The sequence below is a fragment of the Cyclospora cayetanensis genome, unplaced genomic scaffold (genome assembly GCF_002999335.1).
Source record: "Cyclospora cayetanensis isolate NF1_C8 unplaced genomic scaffold, CcayRef3 CcayRef3_contig_10, whole genome shotgun sequence".
NCBI classification, from domain to species: Eukaryota; Apicomplexa; class Conoidasida; order Eucoccidiorida; family Eimeriidae; genus Cyclospora; species Cyclospora cayetanensis.
In genome coordinates this window covers 341,974-360,577 of record NW_020312037.1, presented here as the reverse complement: position 1 = coordinate 360,577, position 18,604 = coordinate 341,974, and the positions used below count along the sequence as shown (strand labels likewise).

Sequence of the window (18,604 nt, the reverse complement as noted above, 5' to 3'; positions counted from 1 at the left end):
GCGCGGAGAGGAGGTCAAAGGGGGGTCTCTATTCGGGGGCCTTTTGTTGTCGTGGTGCGCAGTTGGAATCCGAAGAATGGCGTCTGAAGGAGCAGCAACGGCGGCTGCGGGAGCGCTTACCTTCTCTTCGTCGCAATTACGACAGTCTTTGCAAGGAGGCTGCCGAGCATCGGGAGAGCCAAAGGTCTCAAGAGTATGACATCTTGCTCCCCCATCTTGCTCCTCCCAGTTCCATTCTTTTTTTCTCTCTGTTAGAGCGTGTCTTTCGCTGAGCTTGACGTTTCCTGGGGGCGTCTTCGGGTGCCTTTTTCTGCGGGTGCCTTGCATTGGGGGTCTTACAGAGCTCTTTTACTTGCCTCAGTCCTCTGTCTCTGTTTGGTGGTTTCAGGGAAACTGAGGCGGCGCGCATTGCTGCCCTCCAGAGCCGAATAGCAGAACTCAAGCAAGAAGTAATTTCGTAGCTAGTGCTTCCGCTGCACATGTGTTGTCGCCAGCGGATGGGGATGTGGAGGATACAAGCTGGGGGAGCTAGAGCAGCTATTTAGGCGCGGGGGAGGGGGAGGCGTCCTTGCACGACCTTTGCGTGACTCGATGATCGAGACTCGGTAAACGCTGCTTTCCACGCCACTTTGCCGCTGCGCCTGCCGTTGCGATTGCTGCTGTTGCAGGAGCAGGATCTTACGTTCCATCTGAGCGCAGCGCGGAGGCTGGCGGGCAGTCAAGACATCCGAGTCAGGGAGACCCTAAACTGCATGCATGCAACCAGCGTCATTTTGGTTATAAGTAGGGTAGCACCGCCTCTCTTCTTCACCGTCTATTTGTCTGTTTCGGCTACTGTGGCTGCTTTTTTCGCTGCAGGAGGGTCTCATGCTCATTGGTCAAAGAGACGGCGGATCGCGCACGTACCGAAGCCGTAGGGGGAGGCAAAGCTAGCCCGGTGTCACGCGTTAGGATAGCTGGAGAGGTGACGCAGCTAGCTTATCGTGTATCCGTGTGCCGTCTCTTCAGCAAGACACACGCACGTGGGCTTGCAGGCCACACAGAAGGCTCCCACACGCCAATTAATGTCCTCTGCAAGGTGTCTATTCATGCAAGTGCCAAAGGCCGAGCTCCTTGTTATGGGAGCAGGCGTTCTTGTTGTTGTACGTTTCGCCTCACCAAAGTGCTTCTATAGGGGTCCCCTATAGGGGCCCTGTCTGGGAGTCTGTAGAGTTCCTCTCGTGTGAGCGTATGTACTTTGCACCCCTTGGGAATAAGGGATGCTCTCCAGCCTCGAGGGCGTCCTCTGGGTGTAAGTCCGTTTCTCTTTGGCTTTCTTTCGGAAGGCGCCTTGCCCCAAGCCTCACATAAAAAGCGTATCTATCTCAAAGTTAGTGAGCGTACTTTTGAAAAAGCCTTCTAGCACATCGGTTGCATTTTGTCAAGAAGTAAGGAAGCATGTATCAATGTTGGGCCTAGGGTTCATGCAGATGCTACTTGTTGCAAAATACACATAGGGAGCTCCATACGATACAAGTCAGTGTAAGTTGCCTGCGCGCGGCAGGTCGCTACGAGCAGCTGGGTAAATGAGTCCACATAGTGCTTAAAAGACGCAACAGAGGGCCTGCGCACGCAAGTGGATACGCAAAACCAGAGCCAAGGTAGCCTGGAAATTATGAGACGCGGCAGTCCGCTGGGTGGTTCGAGAATGAACATTCGCTCCTTGTGGGCTGTCAGGGCTTGCGAGGTGTATCACGAGGTAGCCAGTCGAAGTTGCCCGGTGACTGGCGGCTAGGATCATTGATGACTCCTTCATGAATCTTCGCGCCTTCTTATTCTATCAACCTCCCTAGGAGTGGCAGGGGACACAGAACTGTCACAATGACTTCCTACAGAAGTTTCACTATTGCCTGAATTCTCCTGGGACCTCACTGCCCAGGCGACTAGCCAACGCAAGAGCAAAGGGCCGACAGGGAGCCGTAAAAGTGCTGGAATTTAGGATTGTTGAGGGCTGAGGTTCCACTGGAGGTCGAATTCTAGTGGAATGGTGAGAGAAAAAAGGGTCTCGAAGATTCAGGAAAGAGATTTGCCTCAAGTTTTGCATACAGGTCGTTTCTCAGTTCTGTGATATTTGCGTTTCTGTGTCACCGGCGCACCGCTCCCTCCTAGGTCTCCTTAGGGAGTTACCTCCAGACTTAATACAAACTAGAAAGGAAAGTCGTTAAGTCTCTTGAAAAGCAGCTCTCTCTTGCCCGCCCGAGCATAGCCCTCAGAAGTTCTAAAGCGAGGGAAGGGAGAGGGCTAAGGTGCTGGTAGCTACACACTCAATACGATCCGAGCACTTGCAGCGTGCTCCCCAGAGCATTTAACGCATACATATACATCATTTTGTCTCGTTGTATCAAGCTAACAGAAATCTGCAGCATATGGGATTTAAGGACATACAGTCCAAGTGGTTTTCTCACTACAAAATATATATTAAATATTGCTAATGTAGTAGGGAGTGTTTGATGGTAGCTATGCCTATAATACTCCCTCCCCCGTTTTGTCATTCAGCCATCTGTACCGCCCAGGATTCTGAGATGAAGAGCAATCCAGAAAGTGTGGGTGGCTTTTGTTGCATGTTGAAGCAATCGGCTCAATAAGCGACACCCAGTTACACGTAGCAGCGTATGTGGCGCACAGGCATGCTACACCGATGCTTTTCGTGTGGAGACTGCCGTGTGTGACCTGCAGCGTGCAGTGTATATAGACCTCCGATCCAAAAAGTAGACATTTTCAAGCTAGTTCTTAGTAAAATACAATGCGTAAAGTGGAAAGTGTCTTAGATGAATTCTGGCCCGCTGCTAGACACGCTGTCCTCGCAGCAGCAGCCGCCTTAGCTAGGAAGGGCTATGGCGTAGAGCTGGGGAGCCGTTGATCTCGAATGCGCGTTTTGACGGCAACGTCGCGCCCAGCCTTAGGTTTTCGACCAGGAAAGCCTTGGAGTTGCATGGGAACATGAAGAGTGAGAGCGGGAGCGTGTGGGTAAGGCTATTGATGGCCTCTAGGAGAGGCGCGGACCCCCTAAATCGACGGTAACTCTAGTGAGAAAAGGTGGGCTACAGTGGACCTTGCGATACAAACAAAGAAGTGCAACCGGGGTGACGAGGGGCCCTGTGGTGGGGTTGGGGGCCCCACCTGGCACCACCTCCCGTGGACCGGCAGCACAAGAGAAGCGGGGGCCCCTCGCAGCGCAGCCACTTATATGGCTTTTCATAAGCTCCTGAACATCAAGCGAATCCTAAGACTCCTTACGAACCTAAAGGACAGCAGCTGCCGCAGCGGCAGCTGCGGCTGCTGGTACAGCTGTCGCTACACCTGCTGAGGCGGTATCCGGCTGCAGCGCAGCCCCCATCAGATGGACCTCATGAGGCTGCTATGCGCAGATCTCATGTCTATGCAGCATTTCCTGTTGCTCTAGCCTGGCGGGAGCGCGAAGTGTCAGGTTCCTCTTGCGCAGCAGGGATCACGAGAAGGCGGGTGCCCCCTCAGCGCCAGCAAAGGCAGCCCTTCTCCTGGTGTATGTTTGAGGCATTCCACTACCTAAGATCCGCAGAGCGGCAGTCCTGTCGCTACTCGCGGAAGGATGGCGTCCCTCACCCCTTCTTCTCCCGACAGCTGCTGCCCCCAAAGCCAACCTCAGTGCGATCTTCAGACGCACTGGGATCTACAGACGAGCAGTTATAGCGATGACATTCCCAATATAGAGGGCTATGGGGGGCGTCTAGAGACGGAGCCATGCTTGAGCAGCAGCACGAGCAGCAGCAGCAGCAACGACACCAACAGCGGATGCAACCAAAGCGAAGAGCTTGGCTTCGTCGAAACAGCGATTATGGCAGGAGGCCTAAGTAGCAGAAAGCACTTACAGAGACAGCAGCCGCAAATCGAGCACTACTCCTGCGGGCTGCAACAGCCATGTGAGGCTTCCCAACCTCAAGATTCGCCTCAAAGCTCTGTGCCGTCTTCGCCTTCTTGTGCGCCCCTCCAACAGCAGCCACCCCTCCTTCCTTGCATGCCGCTCTTTCGTCAGCCACGGCAGCAGCTAGAAGCCGCTGCATCAGCAGTCTCTCCTGAGCGACTAGCCGGCTACCGTAGCCCTTTGTATGGGCTCCACCAGCCGAACCAGGGGGCAGACTCTCTGCAGCGGGAGCTGTTGTTGCAGCAGCAACTGGAGGAACTGCGCCTCGTGGCAAGCGACCCCCTAAGCGTTGCTTCTCCCCTCACCCCGTCTGCCGCCGAGTTCGCCTCTTCTGAAAAAGAGCACTCACAACACCCCCATCATCAGGAAACTCGCCAAGAGAAAGCACCTCGCATCTCCTCTAAGACAAGTGACCCCTGCGGGAGAACTCGCGCTGCCTCCTCCCAAAACATTTGGGGGGCCCCCCAGCGGCACCGCAGTACATCTGGGGGCCCCTGTAGCAGACGGAAAGCCGAGACTGCGGCAGCCTGCGCATCGCCAGCTCCTGCCGCAGACGATGCAAAGCAGGGAGAACTGAGACTGCTGCTGGCAGCAATGGAGTTGCGCAGTGAGTTCGCACGGCATCTCCCGAAGGAACAAGATGCGCTCGTGTTGTACATCTCCGTGCCGACAGGCAGAGCGAGCAGCAGCACACGCAGCGGAGCTGCTGCTGCAAGTGCTGCTGCAAGTGCTGCCGATGAGGGGTGTCATCCCAAGCAGCAGCAGCAGCAAGTGCAGGAGGGTCCTGCGCATCGCGAGCTGATTTGCTGCGGTGTGAAGCGGCAATGTGGGGTGCTCTTACAAATTCAGCAAGTGCTCTGCTGCCCTCAATCAGTTGCGCTGCAACAGCAGCATGAGCCGCTGTTGTTTCTTTTATTGGAGCACCCTCGAAGCGCTGTCAACAGGAGCCGCAGGAGGAGACACCTCCTCGCTGAAGTCTGCAGATCCTATGGATGGCTACATCCGCTGCCCACTGGACTGCGACCCCTCGCCTTAGGGGAATTCACTTGGCAGCAACAGCTGCAACTGCAGCAGCAGCAACAGCTGCACCTGCAGCCAGGAGGGGCGCCCACAAATCCAGCCTTGGATACTTCAAGCGACCTTACAGCGGTTAATCTCTACGCGTTGATGCAGCACAGTACTACGCCCAGCCAGAACCGCAGCCGCAGCAGGGAGGGCCTCCCTCGGCAACAACAACAGCAGCAACTACTACTGCAGCAACAGCAGCAGCAACTACGACGAGAGCTGCAACTGCATCGCAATCCGCTTGCAGGACGTCTCTTTGTTCGGGCTGAAGTGCCACCGGAGACGTTGCTCAAGGAGCAGCAGCAGCAGCCGCAAGTGACCGCAAATGAGGAATTCATTTTTCCCAAAGCTTCCCCTCGAGCGCAGATCCCCGAGACACCTGCAGCAGCAATCGCACCAGCGGATGAGCACCGTGATGAGCTGATTCAGTCGGTTCCGCCTACACCCCATGCCCCGGAGAAGGATCTTCACCTGAGGGGGTTGTTGTCTCCAGCGGCTCTTGTCTCGTCGCTAGCGCCAGCAACAGCGACTCGTGCTGCGTCCGTGAAGCCGGCAGAGGACTGTGCCTGTATGGCTCTTGTTCTGCAGAATGTGCAGCTGTTGCAGTCTCTGGAGAGCGGCGAATACCTCCACTTTGCATGCAGAGTGAGCACCACCACACGCATCGTATCCGGGGTCATAAAGATCAGCCCCGCGATGTATGGCAGCAGCGGCAGCAACGAGGCTGCAGTGTTAGGAACTGCTCTTGAGCCCTTCTGGGTAGCTCAGCCTGCAGCAACAGCAGCAGCTGCTGCTGCAGCAGACACTGTAGGAACGCCGCCAGCGCTGCTGCTACTACGCAGCGGACTGCCACGTCGCTTGACGGTTGAGGCTTGGCTTGGGTCGCAGTGTATGGCGCAGGGAGCAGTGGCAGCAGGAACGAGGTGCCTTGCCATATGTCACATCACCGTCCCCGAGGCTATCACTCTTCAAAGCTTGCGGCAGCCGCAGCAGGGGTTGCTTGTGCTTTCTGACGCTGAGAATGTGCTGCTGTCTCTGCACTCGAGAGAGCCGCTGCTAAGGGCACGCCTGCGCCTCTTGGGGGGACCTCCGGAGGCTGTTGAGCTCCTTGTAGCCTCCCTCCAGCATCGCCACGCACAGCGTCTGGAGCGTCTGCCGAAGGCGCTCCCTGAGGAGAAGCAACCTGCGCAGCTCCTCGAGAAACAGCTGCAAGAATCGCTGCCCATGCACCAGGCAGAACAGGAAGATGATAGCAAAGAGTCTCCCCCTCAGCCCCTGCGGCAGCCACGGCCTTCTACACCCCCCAAACATCTGGCAGCTGCCGCGCGAAGCGCAGCAACATCAACGACTGCTGTGACAGCAGCAGCTGCCGCTGCTGCTGCGGATGCGACTCTTGCTGCAGCGCACCGTTCACTCCTTCGTCTGGACGTCTCCGGCTCGCGACTTGCCTCTTCTCTCCTCGAGGAGCAGCAACGGCAGCAGCAGCAGCAACAACTGCAGCAACAACACCTGCAGCAGCCTCTCACCTCCAAATCAAACTCCTGCAGTGAGCTCCCAAGAAAGGCTACAGACTTCTCAATACCTGTCAGGTAAACTATTCTCCCTATCTCTCTGTCTCTCTTTCTCTCTGTCTCTATCTCTCTGTCTCTCTCTTTCTATCTCTCTGTCTCTCTCTGTCTCTCTGTCTCTCTCTCCCTTTCTCCCTTTCTTCCTTCTGCGAGGTGCTGCTGCAGCCGTACCACAGGTGCCCGCCGTTCGAACTCTTGTGTGCCTTGCATGCATTGTTAGCGTCTACAGCCCGGTGTACTTCACAGCATGCAAGGCTTTCATAAAGGTGTGATTTTTTTGCAGCACCCTGCGTTTCCGCTTGGCGTGGATAGGCCTTAGCCTCTCGGAATCCCAGAGCCTCGTGCATGCGCTAGTGGAGATGCAGCGGAAATTCGAGCTGGAAATCAGAAAGCTGCCCTCAGATCCTGGTGTATGGGAAGGTAAATCTGCTGCTGCTACCGACGTGCTTACCCCTCTCGGATGCGCCTCCACGCGCTGCCCTTCAGCTCACAATCAGGAAGAGGGTGCAGCAGCAGCAGCAGCAGCGGCTGCTGCTGCTCCGGCTTGGAGCGACGTCAGCAGTCCTCCGTCTGCCTTGCAGCTGCCAGCAAGCCGCAGGAAGGCAACGGAGTGTCTTGCGGCGCTGCAGCCTGAGCTGCGGCAGCAGCAGCAGCGCGATCTGGGAGAAGAGGAGGCTCACGTGTCTGTGCAGCTTGTCAGGGAGTTCATCGACAGGCGTAGGGCTGAGGCGGAGGCAGTTGTTGGGGAGCTTTTGCTGCAGCAGCATGAGTTCTCGCAGCCTGCGGCATCGGCTGTAGAAAATGCCACAGGGGCGGACACAGCGGGTGCAGTGGCGAGACGTTTACAGCAGCTGCTCTTCTCTTTGAGGACGCATGCGCTGTCAGCTAGCAGCCACAGCAGCGGGAGTCGCTGCAGTCGCTTTCGCATGACTGCAAAGGATGTATCCCACGTCTTGCTTCGCGCGGGAGTCTGCTTGGCAGCCGACTCCCTGCAGATGCAGCAGCTGCTCCTGCTTCTCGATGAGGCAGGAGAAGGCTTCGTGGATCTGCAGCTGTTGCTGCTGTTGCTGAGTCGCCGCAGCGCCAGAGAGGAGAGTGCGCTGCTCGCTGCTGCGACTGCACTCAGCAGCTGCTGCTGCGTTCTTGCTGCTGAGCCTATCGGTAGCGGGAGGCTTCACACCGAGCTGATGCAAGCCGCAGCCGTTGGAGTTGCCGCCACGGCCCCTCTTGCAGCAGCAGCAGAACAAGGCGGCTCTTCAAAGAAGGAGATCGTGCTGTCTGCACACCTGCTGCAACAGATCCTGGAGAGGCTGCTGCACGAGGCCTCACGGAGACAGCAGCAGCAGCAGACAGCAGCAGCAGCAGCACTAGCAGCACCAAGCCTGACATCCGCACACCTCCGACTGGCGTGTCTGCTGCTCTCTCTGCAGAGTCTTCCTAGAGACGGCTCAGAAGCTGCCCACGCAGACCGCACGCTGGTGCTCGAGCAGCTTGTTGCTGCAGCAACTGCTGCGGAAGCCTCCGAGGAGACAGTCCTCACCGGCGATGCTGCAACAGTTGTGGAGCCTCTGAAGACACGCGGCACTGGCTATCCAGCCCTCGTTCGCTGCAGCCTTCTGCTGAGCCACGTACAAGCGGCAGCTGCTACAGCAGCAGCATCAGCAGCAGCATCAGCAGCCGCGCAAGATGCATGCGGCAGGCCTTGTGGAAAGGCTGAGGAGGCACTCGAGGGGACGGTAGCCGTGCCGAGTATTTCAGCAGCAGCAGCAGCCCTCGAAGCAGAGCACGGCACTTGCGCGTATTCCCCGAGTCTCTCGGAGACCATCGCAGCAGCTCGAGCGAAGCAGGCAGCAGACATGCTGAGGGAGGCAGCTGATGCGCTGTTGCTGATGCACTGGAAGCTCCAATCGCAACGGCTGCGAGATCCACACGCGGCATGTTCTGCAGGCAGTGCCGAGCGACAGCAGGAGCAGCTCAAGCAGCTCCCTCCTGCATGCCAGTCTCTGCTCCGGAGTCTGTACATCCGCCTGCTGCTCGGCTGCATTGGCTGCAGCGACGTCGCCTCGGTGTTGCAGCAGTTCCTTAACGTAGAGCCTCAGTCGCCATCAAGAGGAGGAGCAAGAAGAAAAGCTCCCGAACTTCCGTTGCAGCTTCAGCTGCAAGGCGTCGAGTCCGCTACCTCCCCTGCAGGTGTATGGGCAGCTCTGGGTGTCTTAGGGCCCCCTGCAGCAGCAGCCGAGGCGCTGCAGTGGCTTGTCTCGTGCATCCCGCGACTCAGCAACAGCGACAACAACAGCAACAACAACGGGAACAACAGCAGCACTAGCAGCAGTGGGCTGCTGAACGACAGAAACAACAACAGCAGTAACAGCAGTGCGTTGCTGGAGGCGGCTCATGCGGCTTTTAGCGCCTTGCATCTGCAGCGGCAGCAGTTGCTACCATGGCTTGCAGTCCCTTGTGGTGTTGCTGCAGCGGAAGCAGAGGTGTATGGTGCAGCGGCAGCAGCAGGAGTAGACTTAGCGGGGGAGATGTCTCTTGAGACTCTGGGCGAATCCGTGAGTGCTGAGCGGTGCTGTCTGCTGCTCCAGCAGCAGCTGCCTGTTGCAGCAGCAGATGCCAGGCTGGTCATGTGGGGGGCCCTTCCGTGGGTATCCGGGGGGCCCCCCCCCGCTCGCTACCCAAAGACTTCGGTGCGTTTAGAGCAACTCCAGCAGCGAGCCGCTGCAGTGCAAGCCAACCTGCTGCAGCAGACTCGGGGAGGGCATGCTGCCCTTGCAGCCGCCGCCGCAGCAGTGCCGCATGCAAATCGTGTCTCTCCTGGTGTGCTGAGCAGCATCCAAGGGGATGCGTATAGCTGGGTAGCTGCTGTGCAGCAGCAACAGAAGCAGATGCCTTCTCTTTTCCACGTGGAGCTCGAGCCTTGGCTCGTTAGGAGACAGGTGCTGCAAGCGGAGGACTGGCAGTGCGTTCAAGTTGCAGCTCTTAGCCTTCCCCCCTTTGTCCTCTTTGCTGCCCTTCTTGCGGCTAGCAAGGCGTGGCGTAGCAGCTCGGAGGAAACTTTTACGCATCCAGATCCTATGCACGCGTTAGAATTGACGACGAAGGAGACAGCGGCAGGTATCGAGGCAGTCCTAGGGCTTCCAAATTATGTAAGTTTTCTCGCTGCAACAGCGGAAAATCGCTGTGCTGATTGTTCCCTGTAAGACTTTACTTCGTTTTGCCTGATGCTGGTGCGCCTTGCAGATGATGTATATGTGTATGAATATGTATATGTATATGTATATTGTGTATGTATGTGGGTATGTGTGTGTATATGTATATGTGTATGTGTATGTATATGTGTATGTGTATGCATATGTGTATGTGTATCTATGTGTGTATGTGTATGCATATGTGTATGTGTATGCATATGTGTATGTGTATCTATGTGTGTATGTGTATGTGAATGTATATGTGTATGTGAATGCATATGTGCTGGCCTTCTGCTGTGTTGCAGCTGTGTGTGTTGGTGACGGCGCTGCTCGATATCAGAGGAGAAGGCTTCATCAGGTACACGGATTTCAGGAGGCTTCCTCCCTATCTGCATGCAGCAACGCGTGAGGCTGCCGCAAGGGCTGCACGCGCTGGTGGGGGGAAATCGGGAAGTGCCCCTTGGTGTCTGGAGGCGTTGCTGCAAGGCACTCAGCAAGCAGCATCAGCGGCAGCAGCAGCAGCAGATCTGAGAGACGACGTCGTGCAGCTGCTTACAGCCGGCCCGAAGGGGGGCGTTCTTGAAAGAATTCTGCATGCGGAAGGGCTTGTTAGCGGGATGATGACACCTCTGGCTGGAGCGGAGACTCTCAGGGTATGCAAAAGACGCCTATGAGGCCTAATGGAGTGTCTCTTGCGCAACAATAGGGCTTTTCTTCGGCACAAGATGCAGAGGCTGCATGCGCCATTTGCGAGGGGTGTGACGTATGCTGATTCTTGCAGGTCCTTAAAAGCCTTGGCATGAGGCCCTCTACTGCGCGGTCTCTGCAGCTGTTGTTACATGCCGCTGCCATGAGTCAATATTCTGGCTGCAGTGCGAGGGAGCCTTGTCTGTTAGTGCTGCAGTTGTGGGTAGATGCGGCACAGCAGTTGGCTTCTCTCGTCCTCCAGGATGTCTTTTGCTGTCTCTTCAGTACCCAGCCATTCGCACGCGTCGATGCAGCGCTGGCGACAGCAACTGTGTAGGCTGCAGCTGTATGCGCGCGGGTGTGAGCGCTGCTGCTTCTGGAGCCGCGTCTGCTGCTGCTATCCTGATCGCATGTGTGGAAGGCAGGCTTGACCTACTCCAAGAGTCTGCTGCCAGTCGCTGCATGTTTTTGTGCATGACTGCCTGCCTGCATTCAGAGACTGCACCTCATCGCGTCTTGTGGGGGGCACACGACTGGGGGCCCTCATCGAGGCAGCTGGACTGAGCTACTTGTCGAAAACTGCAGTCGGAGTCGGAGCGCCGCTGAACAACAACAGCCGAATGGTGTCTGCCAGCAGCAGCTCAGAGGGTCTGCTTGAGCTTCGCAGGCTTCGCAGCAGCTATGAGGCCTTCCAGCAGCAGCATCACGAGCTGCTGCTGCTGCTGCTGCGCGCTCTGCGCGCAGCCAACACCTCCGTTGAGGCCTTTTGCTGCTCGCGCTTGCTACAGGCGCAGCAGCGGCAACACTACTGCCTTGCTCCCGAAGAAAGCTTGCAAACCCCCGCTGAATCCCTTATCCGTCGCATCAAGTACCACATCATCCCCCTTGCAGCGTCCGCAGCAGCATCCGCAACCTCGCCAACCGACGTCTCTCGATGGGCTTTTGTCGAAGAGGCCGCTTTGGTGCTTCTGCCACTAGACAGCAGCAGCAGCAGCGGCAGCTCCGTGCAAAATGCAGTGAGGACGTCGCTCCACCTGCTGTTCGACGCTGCAGATCCCAAGGCGCGTGGCAGTGTCTCTGCGGCTTCCCTGCAGCTGCTGTTGCAGGAAGCGGAGTTGCTGCAGCTGCAGCGCGACAGCAGAGCCCTTGTAGTCCTTAGGCGGCTTGAGGCACAAGAAGGAGAGCGAGTGCTTCAGAGTCGGCAACAGGATCTTAATATGACAGACAGCTGCGGCAGCACGCTCGAGATGGCAAGTCTCCTAAACGCAGATCCTCCGCTGCAGCAGCAACCCCGCAAACGTTTGCATGCAACGGCCCTGCGCTGTCACCCTGCGCTCCAGCGGCTACGCGAAAAGATGCTGTGCAGCAGCTGGACGTTCGCAGATCTGTGCTTTCATTTAGGCTGTAGCATGTCTGCCGTATCCCACCTTACCTGCAGCAGCAGCGGCGGCAGCAGCAGCTTGGAGGGCCCCTGTCTCTATAGGACTGCCTTCAGGAGATCTGCAGCAGTGCGCGCAGCTCTCATTAGTCCTGCAGTAGCGGATGATCTATTCGATCGCCTCGCCTTCCCTGAGGAGTCAGAGCTCCGTGAACCGCGCGTCAAGAGCCGCAGCAGCAGAAAGCAACAGCAGCAGCTGGGAATTCCCCTCCTGCGCGTGCAAGACCTCATTGAGGCGCTCGCTGCTCAAAAGCAGTTTTGGGGAGCAAGCAGCAGTGCCGCCTGCCGCGTCCTCTTTCTGATGCTAAGACAGCGGCTGGCGCGCATGCAACAAGAAGAAGAGGAGAAGGAGGGAAAAGGCTCTGCCACGGAAGTTGAGCTTCTGGCTAGCCTCCTCGAGGCAGCTGGAAAACGGCTTGCCAATACACCGCAGTATCAACAGCAGCGGGAAGCAATCGAGGCAACAACGGCGACAGAAGGGCAGATCTTCGTCCCCCGCGTTCTGCTGGAAGATGTAGCGGGAGCCGTTGCAGAGGGCCTCCTCATTGCTGCTGACGTAGATGCACTTGTGGACTGGTGCGTGATGTCGCTGCTGCGCTTGTTGCTGATGCTGCATGCAGCCCGTGACAGAATAAGGCCTAGAAGCATGCAAGCGACACGTCCAGTCCTAGTATTCTGCTTCGGGAGCTGGTGTTTCTGCAGGTGTGGGAAGGATCAAGGCTTGTCACCGAGTGTCTGCGATGTTGCAATGATCCTCCGAGCCATGGGAGATGCGGCGAAGCGAAGCCGCACGAGACAGCTCCCCCTGCTGCAGTGCCTTGCGTCGAGTGCTCTTCCTGCTGCTGCAGCAGAGGTATGCAGCATGAAATTATGACTATTAACGCCGTAGCTCGAGAGCGAAGCAGCAGCAGCAGCTGCGCCAGCTTAAGGGCCGCTGTCAGCCTCAGCACGAGCCGCTGCGTCTTCGCTGTGGGGTGCTATAGACAACCTTAGCTGCTGCATCTAGGGGAAGGTGCCTCAAGCAGCCATAGCCAAAAAAGCAGCTCAGATGGCAGCTCGGTGCAATAGATCACAGGCACTTGCTCTTGTGGTGTCTCTCCGCAGGAAACCTCCCGCAGCGACGAAGGCGTTCTGCCTGTAGGGGAGGCCCTTGCAGTGCTGGAAAGAGGTGGCTTCAGTCTCACCACTCCTGAGCTGTTGCTGCTGCTGAAGTCACTACAGCCACAGCAGCACCATGAGCGGCGGGTATGGGATAAAGAACGCGGCTTGCTGTACGTGAGGCCCTTACAGGCAGCCCTTAAACAGTATCTCGTGAAGTCTGCTCCTGCAATGCAAAATATCAGCAGCACCGCAGGAGGCGCTACAGCAGCAGCTGCGCCTTCTCCCCCTTCCCCCCTCTGCGACACAGAGCTGATCCAGCAGCTCCTGCTGCGCATGCGCGCGACTGCAGCATTGCATGCGCTCGATGCAGTGCAGCTTTTCGCAGCAGTGTGCAGCGGCGCAGACAGCACGGGGGCTCCCAGACCTTCCGCTGAAGACTGGCGAGCTGCGCTCGTTGCAACGCTTCCAAGGAGAGGAGGGCGTCGCTGCTGCTGCGGCTGCAGCGTTTGCAGCGGCAGCAGTACCGAAGACTGTCCGTGCATAATGGCAGCTGCAGAGACCTTAGTGCGGAGTATTTGCGATCCGGAGAGTCTGCGACAGCTGCTGCAGCTGCAGCTGCAAGAGCTGCAACAGCATTTGCCAGCGCTCTTTCTCGGCAGCCGTTCGGTGCCGCGAGAACGGCAGCTGCTGCTGAAGCAGCTGCAGCAGCAGCAGCAGCTCAAAGCGAGCTGGATAAGCCCTGAAAAATTCAAGGCGTTCTTCGCGCTAAAAGGGTGCTCAGCGGCTGCTGAGCTGTGGCTGGTGCTGCTGCAGCTGCAAAGCCGCCAGCAGCAGTCTGAGGCAACCCCTGCACAGACAGTGAGTGGTGGCAGCAGTCTTCCCGCTCCCTCAATGCGTTTCTACAGATGCTTTGCGTTTCGCTTACTGCTGCACCTACAAGGCCCAGGAGCGCTCCCGTTGTGAGTGCCCCTGTTTCAATGCGACTGACCTTGTGCAAACTGCCGCTGCAGGTGTCTCTTGTTGCATGCATAGACTTGCTTGCTCTCCTCCTAGATGAAGCCGCGGAAAGGCAGCAGTTCCAGCAGCAGCGGCAGCGCGAACAGCTGCTGCTTCTGCGATGTAAGGAAGAACCCCACAAAAGTGGGGAGGCACCCAAATTCGCAATACAGCCGAATCACAAGCCGCATGTTTCCCCACTACCAAACGCATCGGATGGAGATCTCAGCGGTATTGCGCGAGCCACATGCAGACGTGCCCACACAGCAACAGCAGCTGCAACAGCAGCTTCATTACCGTCGTCTAGGCCCTTCAAAGATACTGAGCAGCGTCTAGTTGCAGCTTTTAAGTCCTGCTTCGTACAGCACGATTTATTACTCCAGATCAGCAAGCCGCGCATGCGCTGCTGTGGGGTCGCTACAGCAGGACCCGCTGCAGCGATTCGGATGACGTGCAGCTTCTTGGGGAGTGAAGAGCAGCTGCATGCATACATTCCAGAGGGCGTGTCGGCAGCCGGCAGGGGCACAGTTGCGGCGGATGCAGCAGAGGCTTTGCTACTGGCGCGTTCAGCATTCCCATCGGAGGCGACTGTACACAACAACAGCGGCTGCGGCGACTTGTTGTCTGGCAAGGACGCCTCTGGGGTACTACAAACACTTCTAAGACCTGAAGATCCCCTTCTCTTCTTGCTTGTCAAGCAGGAGCAACACCAGGCAGAGGGTAGGTGGATCGGCAGTCTGCCGCTGCTAGATCTCCTGAGCGTGCTCGAGAAGGAGGGGCCTAAGGCCATTTTCTGGGGATGCTGCTGCAGACACGTGCTGCTGCTGCGCAAAGAGCAGCTCGCAGCAGCGGCAAGAGCCTCTCAGGCCTTGCGCGAAGGCAGCAGCATCATGGAAGTCGACGTGCGTCTGTGGTATCGGGCAAGGATTGTAGGACCGGAGACGCTGAAGCCCCCGATGCTGCATGCAGCAGCGATTGCGCTGTGCAGCAGCAGCACGCTGCAGCCGTTTGAGCAGCACTCCCTTCAGCCGACGCCTGTACAGCAAGAGGCACACGAGGCGGCGTTCTCGCAACAGCAGGAGCAGCAGCAGCAGCAGCAGCTCGATGACGAAGGCAACGCTCAGCAACTCCAGGGGCGGCAGCACGAGGAACTGCAGCAGCAGCTCGCACTGCTGCATCAGCAGCATCAGAGGCTGTTGCAGCGGCTAGAGCAAGACACCGAGGCCCCTCACCAGCAGCAGGGGGTCGAAACGCTGCAGTATCTTGAGAATCGAGAAGAAGAACAGTCTAACGGAGAGCAGCACCCGAAACAGCCCTTAAAGAGGGATAGCGAATCCGTTGAGGAGCCGCTTGTCGCCTCTGTTGCAACTGCAAGCCCAAAGGGTGTCCCTCTCCCACAAGAGAACGTGTCAGTGACAGCAGCATTGCCTTCCCAGCCGCACGCAGAGAGAGACACCGTTCATCATGAGCAGCTGCAAAGCGAGCAGTCAGCAACGTCCGAGGACCTCCCCATCAGCGCATCATCATGCATGCGCATCCGGATCGCAGACTTGGTTCTGAGTATTCCAGAATCAGCTCAGGAGAAGCAGCAGGCACTGCAGCAGCAGGAGCAACCCTCTACCTGGAGTCTGACCATCGTTCTCCACGGGGAGCCTCCACGCAATCGCGAGCTTCAGCGCTGGCGAATTCCTCTGGTTCCCCCGCAAACCCCCACAGGCTCTGAGGGGATCCTCGTACTAATGCCTCCTGCAGCCTTCGGAGCAACTGGTATTGTGTTCACCTTGCAGCGATCAAAGCAGCGACAGCAGCACTACGGCCTAAGGGAAGGGCAACCCCACCTGTAAGGGCGGTTTCATCGAGGGTAGAAGTGCCCCCTCCCGCGTGTCTGCTGCTGTCTAGCTGAACGAACATGCGCTTGCTGCTCGAAAATCCCCAGGAAGCCTGCTGGTGCAGAAGCGTCTCGCTTGCCGCTCTATTGCCCGTTTTGCCTGGCCCTTCTTCCTCCTGCATATTTTTGATAACTGCCTGTGTGAACTGGTGTGCCTACGCAGAGGCCCTTCGCATCTGTCTTTTTGCCTGATCGAGGAGACGCGTGAGGCCTCCTGCCTTCTGGAGGAAAGAGCGCTGGCTAGCGCTATTTTAGGCGTTCCTGGAGGCGCTGGCAAACCCGTTGCGGAGGCTGCGCTGAGCCTCCTGCTGCATCAAGGGCCGCCTGACGATCTGATGCTCCCAGGGAGGCCCCTAGAGAGCGATTCCGAAGCTCCTGCGTCGGAACGGACGTCTCCAACGACGGTGGCTGCGGCATATCCAAGCAGAAGCGGAGTTTCTCTGGGATTCGTGCGCGGAAGGTTGCTGCTGTCGGTGGAGTTAATAGCTGAAGGAGGCCCCTCGGAAGCGACCCCATCGTGGGCTTCTGCAGTATCCGATCTGCCACCTGGCATATTCTTGTGCCGCTGGAAAAGACGCTGCAACAGCGAGGCAGAGCTGCCTGGACGGGGCAGTGAGGAGTGGGTAACATGGGAAGCCCTCTGTGCCTCTCTGAGGTATGGTGACGTCGCTCTTTTTCCCCTCGTTAGCCCTCTTACATCACAGCGGCTGGCCTTGCCACCCCTCTGCTGCTCCTTTCTTCACAAATGCGCAGCAGAGCAATTCTTGTGCGTTTGCATTCAGAGATCAAGGGCCTCCGGGATGCATGCAGTTCGTCCAGAAGGCCGTCCGGGGGCCCCCTGACGCGCTTGTGCTGGCGAAGCCTTTCTTGACTCTTGCTGCGCTCCAGCAGCTTTCCCGAAAGCTGCATCCCTTTCTGGGTGCTCTGCTTGAAGGTCTGCGTCGGCAGAATCAACCGCGAGAGGAGGAGGCGTTTGGCTTTGGACTGCTTTCGTGGAGTGCCTTTCAGTCGCTGCTGCTTCGGTCGATGGCTTCGGGGGCCCCCCAGAGCGCCGCGTGGGATGGAACGCAGGCGTCTCCCGTCTCCAGCAGAAGCTGCGGCAGTGCCGCTTGCAGCAGCAGCTCGTCCCTAACAGCCGAGGAGTGGCTGTTGCTGCACGGGTGTATGGCGTTCAGACAGGTGTGGAGGGCTCAGGGAAAGACTGTGGAGCTGTTCGATCTGTGGAATGCTGCACGCAGCTTTCTGTGCTGCCACTTTCTGGAGGCAGCCACCGCTGAGACGGAGGCTGCAACGCTGCGCCCTTCTTCGCAGAAAGCAGCAGATGTCGGAACCATGAAGCTCGCTCTTCGCGAACTCCTCGCGATCTTACGACGAGGGCCTCGAAGTGCGCGAGACGCTTCAGACAAAGCGGCGAGGGGTACTTCGGAACCAGCAGTGGCGCTTGTGGCTGCAAGAGACGACCTCTCCGCAGAGGCGTCTCCTCCAGCAGCAGCAATACAGGCCCCTAGAGAAGCGCTCTCGACTCCTGGCCTTCTTCGGGTGTCTCTTCGCGTTGGGGGCGCTCGGAATCTCCGCCGCTGGGCAGGCCTTCTCCCCTCAACCTTTGCGACTGCAGCCATAACCTTTGTGCCTGCCGTTGCTGCGTGCCTCTCCAGACTATCAGAGAGTCTGTCTGAGGGGGCCTCTGCGGGGAAAGGCTGCCGATTGCCCCTCCCTCCCGCGACTCAGGAGCCTCTGCTCTACGCGGAGCAAGGCGCGAGTGCCGCAGTCTTCAGGGATAAGAACCCCCAGTGGCGGTGGAGTCTCAGACTGCAGGGGCCTCCCCACGCATACATGGACGCGGTTGTACGAGCTGTTTCAAGGGCTCTCTCAGAGGGCGCTGAGCTTCCCCCTGATCAAAGAAACGCGGCGGCGATGATCCAAGAGGCTGCAAGGAATCTCGCGCTTGCTCGGAGGCCCCTCAACGAGCGTCCAGCGGCAGCGACGGCTGCTGCCACAGCAGCGCTTCTGCCGCTGTTGGCGGTTCGTGTAACAGTGTGGCTGTTGGACGCACGCCCTGAGGGGCCTTTGGGGGCCCTACCCCTCAATCCCGATGCTCTTACCTTTCCCGCGATGCTTGACGATTGCACCGCGTTTCTCTACGGACTTGAGGGATCCAGCGAATCTTCTCTCCAGGAGAAGCCTTCCCTAAGGCACAGGCCTTGCGGATGGCTGCCTATGGGCCGCTTCTTTTTGCCTTTAAGACGCACGACTCCTGATGAACTGGCCCCTCCCAAGCTAATGAGCTACGTCTTGGAGCCTGTAGGGGCCGTCAGAACCTCCAGCACTCCTGCGGCGCTTGTGGGTCAGGCTGAAGAAGGGCCTTGCGGTCTATGCACAGCCAGTGCCTCTGTTGAGTAATTTCGCCTGAAGGATGCCCTCAGTCTTGATTACTTGTGTGCGGAAGCGAGGAAGCGTGCGGAAACATAGTGCATCTTGACTAAGTGTGTACCTCTATTTCTCCCCTTTGAATCCCCTCATTGGCTGTAAATTCTTAAGATGGGAGCCACACAGGCGGCTCGGAGGGCCCCCTGTGAGGCCATACAAGGCGCCACCAGGCCTCAGCATACGAGCTCCACTGAAGGGAGAGAGAGGTAGCGGAACCTTTTCACGGCTTTTAATTTAAGAAGTAGGGTGTTGTTAGTGCTGTGCAGAGAGAGAGAGGGAGAGAGGCATGCCACAGCTACCAAG

At 57.8% G+C, this 18,604-nt stretch overlaps 2 protein-coding genes across 2 annotated transcripts; both read left to right on the top strand.

The window, feature by feature from the left end:
- Positions 1-4,832: 4,832 nt before the first annotated feature.
- Positions 4,833-10,438, top strand: LOC113147354. The gene is made up of 5 exons (XM_026337625.1): positions 4,833-4,935; positions 5,367-6,028; positions 6,239-6,594; positions 6,857-9,722; positions 10,070-10,438. The coding sequence occupies exons 1-5, from the start codon at positions 4,833-4,835 to the stop codon at positions 10,436-10,438; spliced, it is 4,356 nt and encodes a 1,451-aa protein (XP_026193410.1).
- A 1,776-nt stretch (positions 10,439-12,214) lies between these two features.
- LOC34621947 lies at positions 12,215-18,274 on the top strand. The gene is made up of 4 exons (XM_026337615.1): positions 12,215-12,465; positions 15,317-15,753; positions 16,040-16,529; positions 16,657-18,274. The coding sequence occupies exons 1-4, from the start codon at positions 12,215-12,217 to the stop codon at positions 18,272-18,274; spliced, it is 2,796 nt and encodes a 931-aa protein (XP_026193400.1).
- Positions 18,275-18,604: the final 330 nt, after the last annotated feature.

Coding starts and splice junctions, on each gene's coding strand:
- LOC113147354 (XM_026337625.1), top strand. CDS start 4,833: ATGAGCCGCTGTTGTTTCTTTTATTGGAGCACCCTCGAAGCGCTGTCA. Junction 6,029..6,238: donor TGCTTTCTGACGCTGAGAAT/GTGCTGCTGTCT, acceptor CCCATGCACCAG/GCAGAACAGGAAGATGATAG. Junction 6,595..6,856: donor GACTTCTCAATACCTGTCAG/GTAAACTATTCT, acceptor ATTTTTTTGCAG/CACCCTGCGTTTCCGCTTGG.
- LOC34621947 (XM_026337615.1), top strand. CDS start 12,215: ATGCAACAAGAAGAAGAGGAGAAGGAGGGAAAAGGCTCTGCCACGGAA. Junction 12,466..15,316: donor GTAGATGCACTTGTGGACTG/GTGCGTGATGTC, acceptor AAAGAGGGATAG/CGAATCCGTTGAGGAGCCGC. Junction 15,754..16,039: donor TGCAGCCTTCGGAGCAACTG/GTATTGTGTTCA, acceptor GCCTACGCAGAG/GCCCTTCGCATCTGTCTTTT.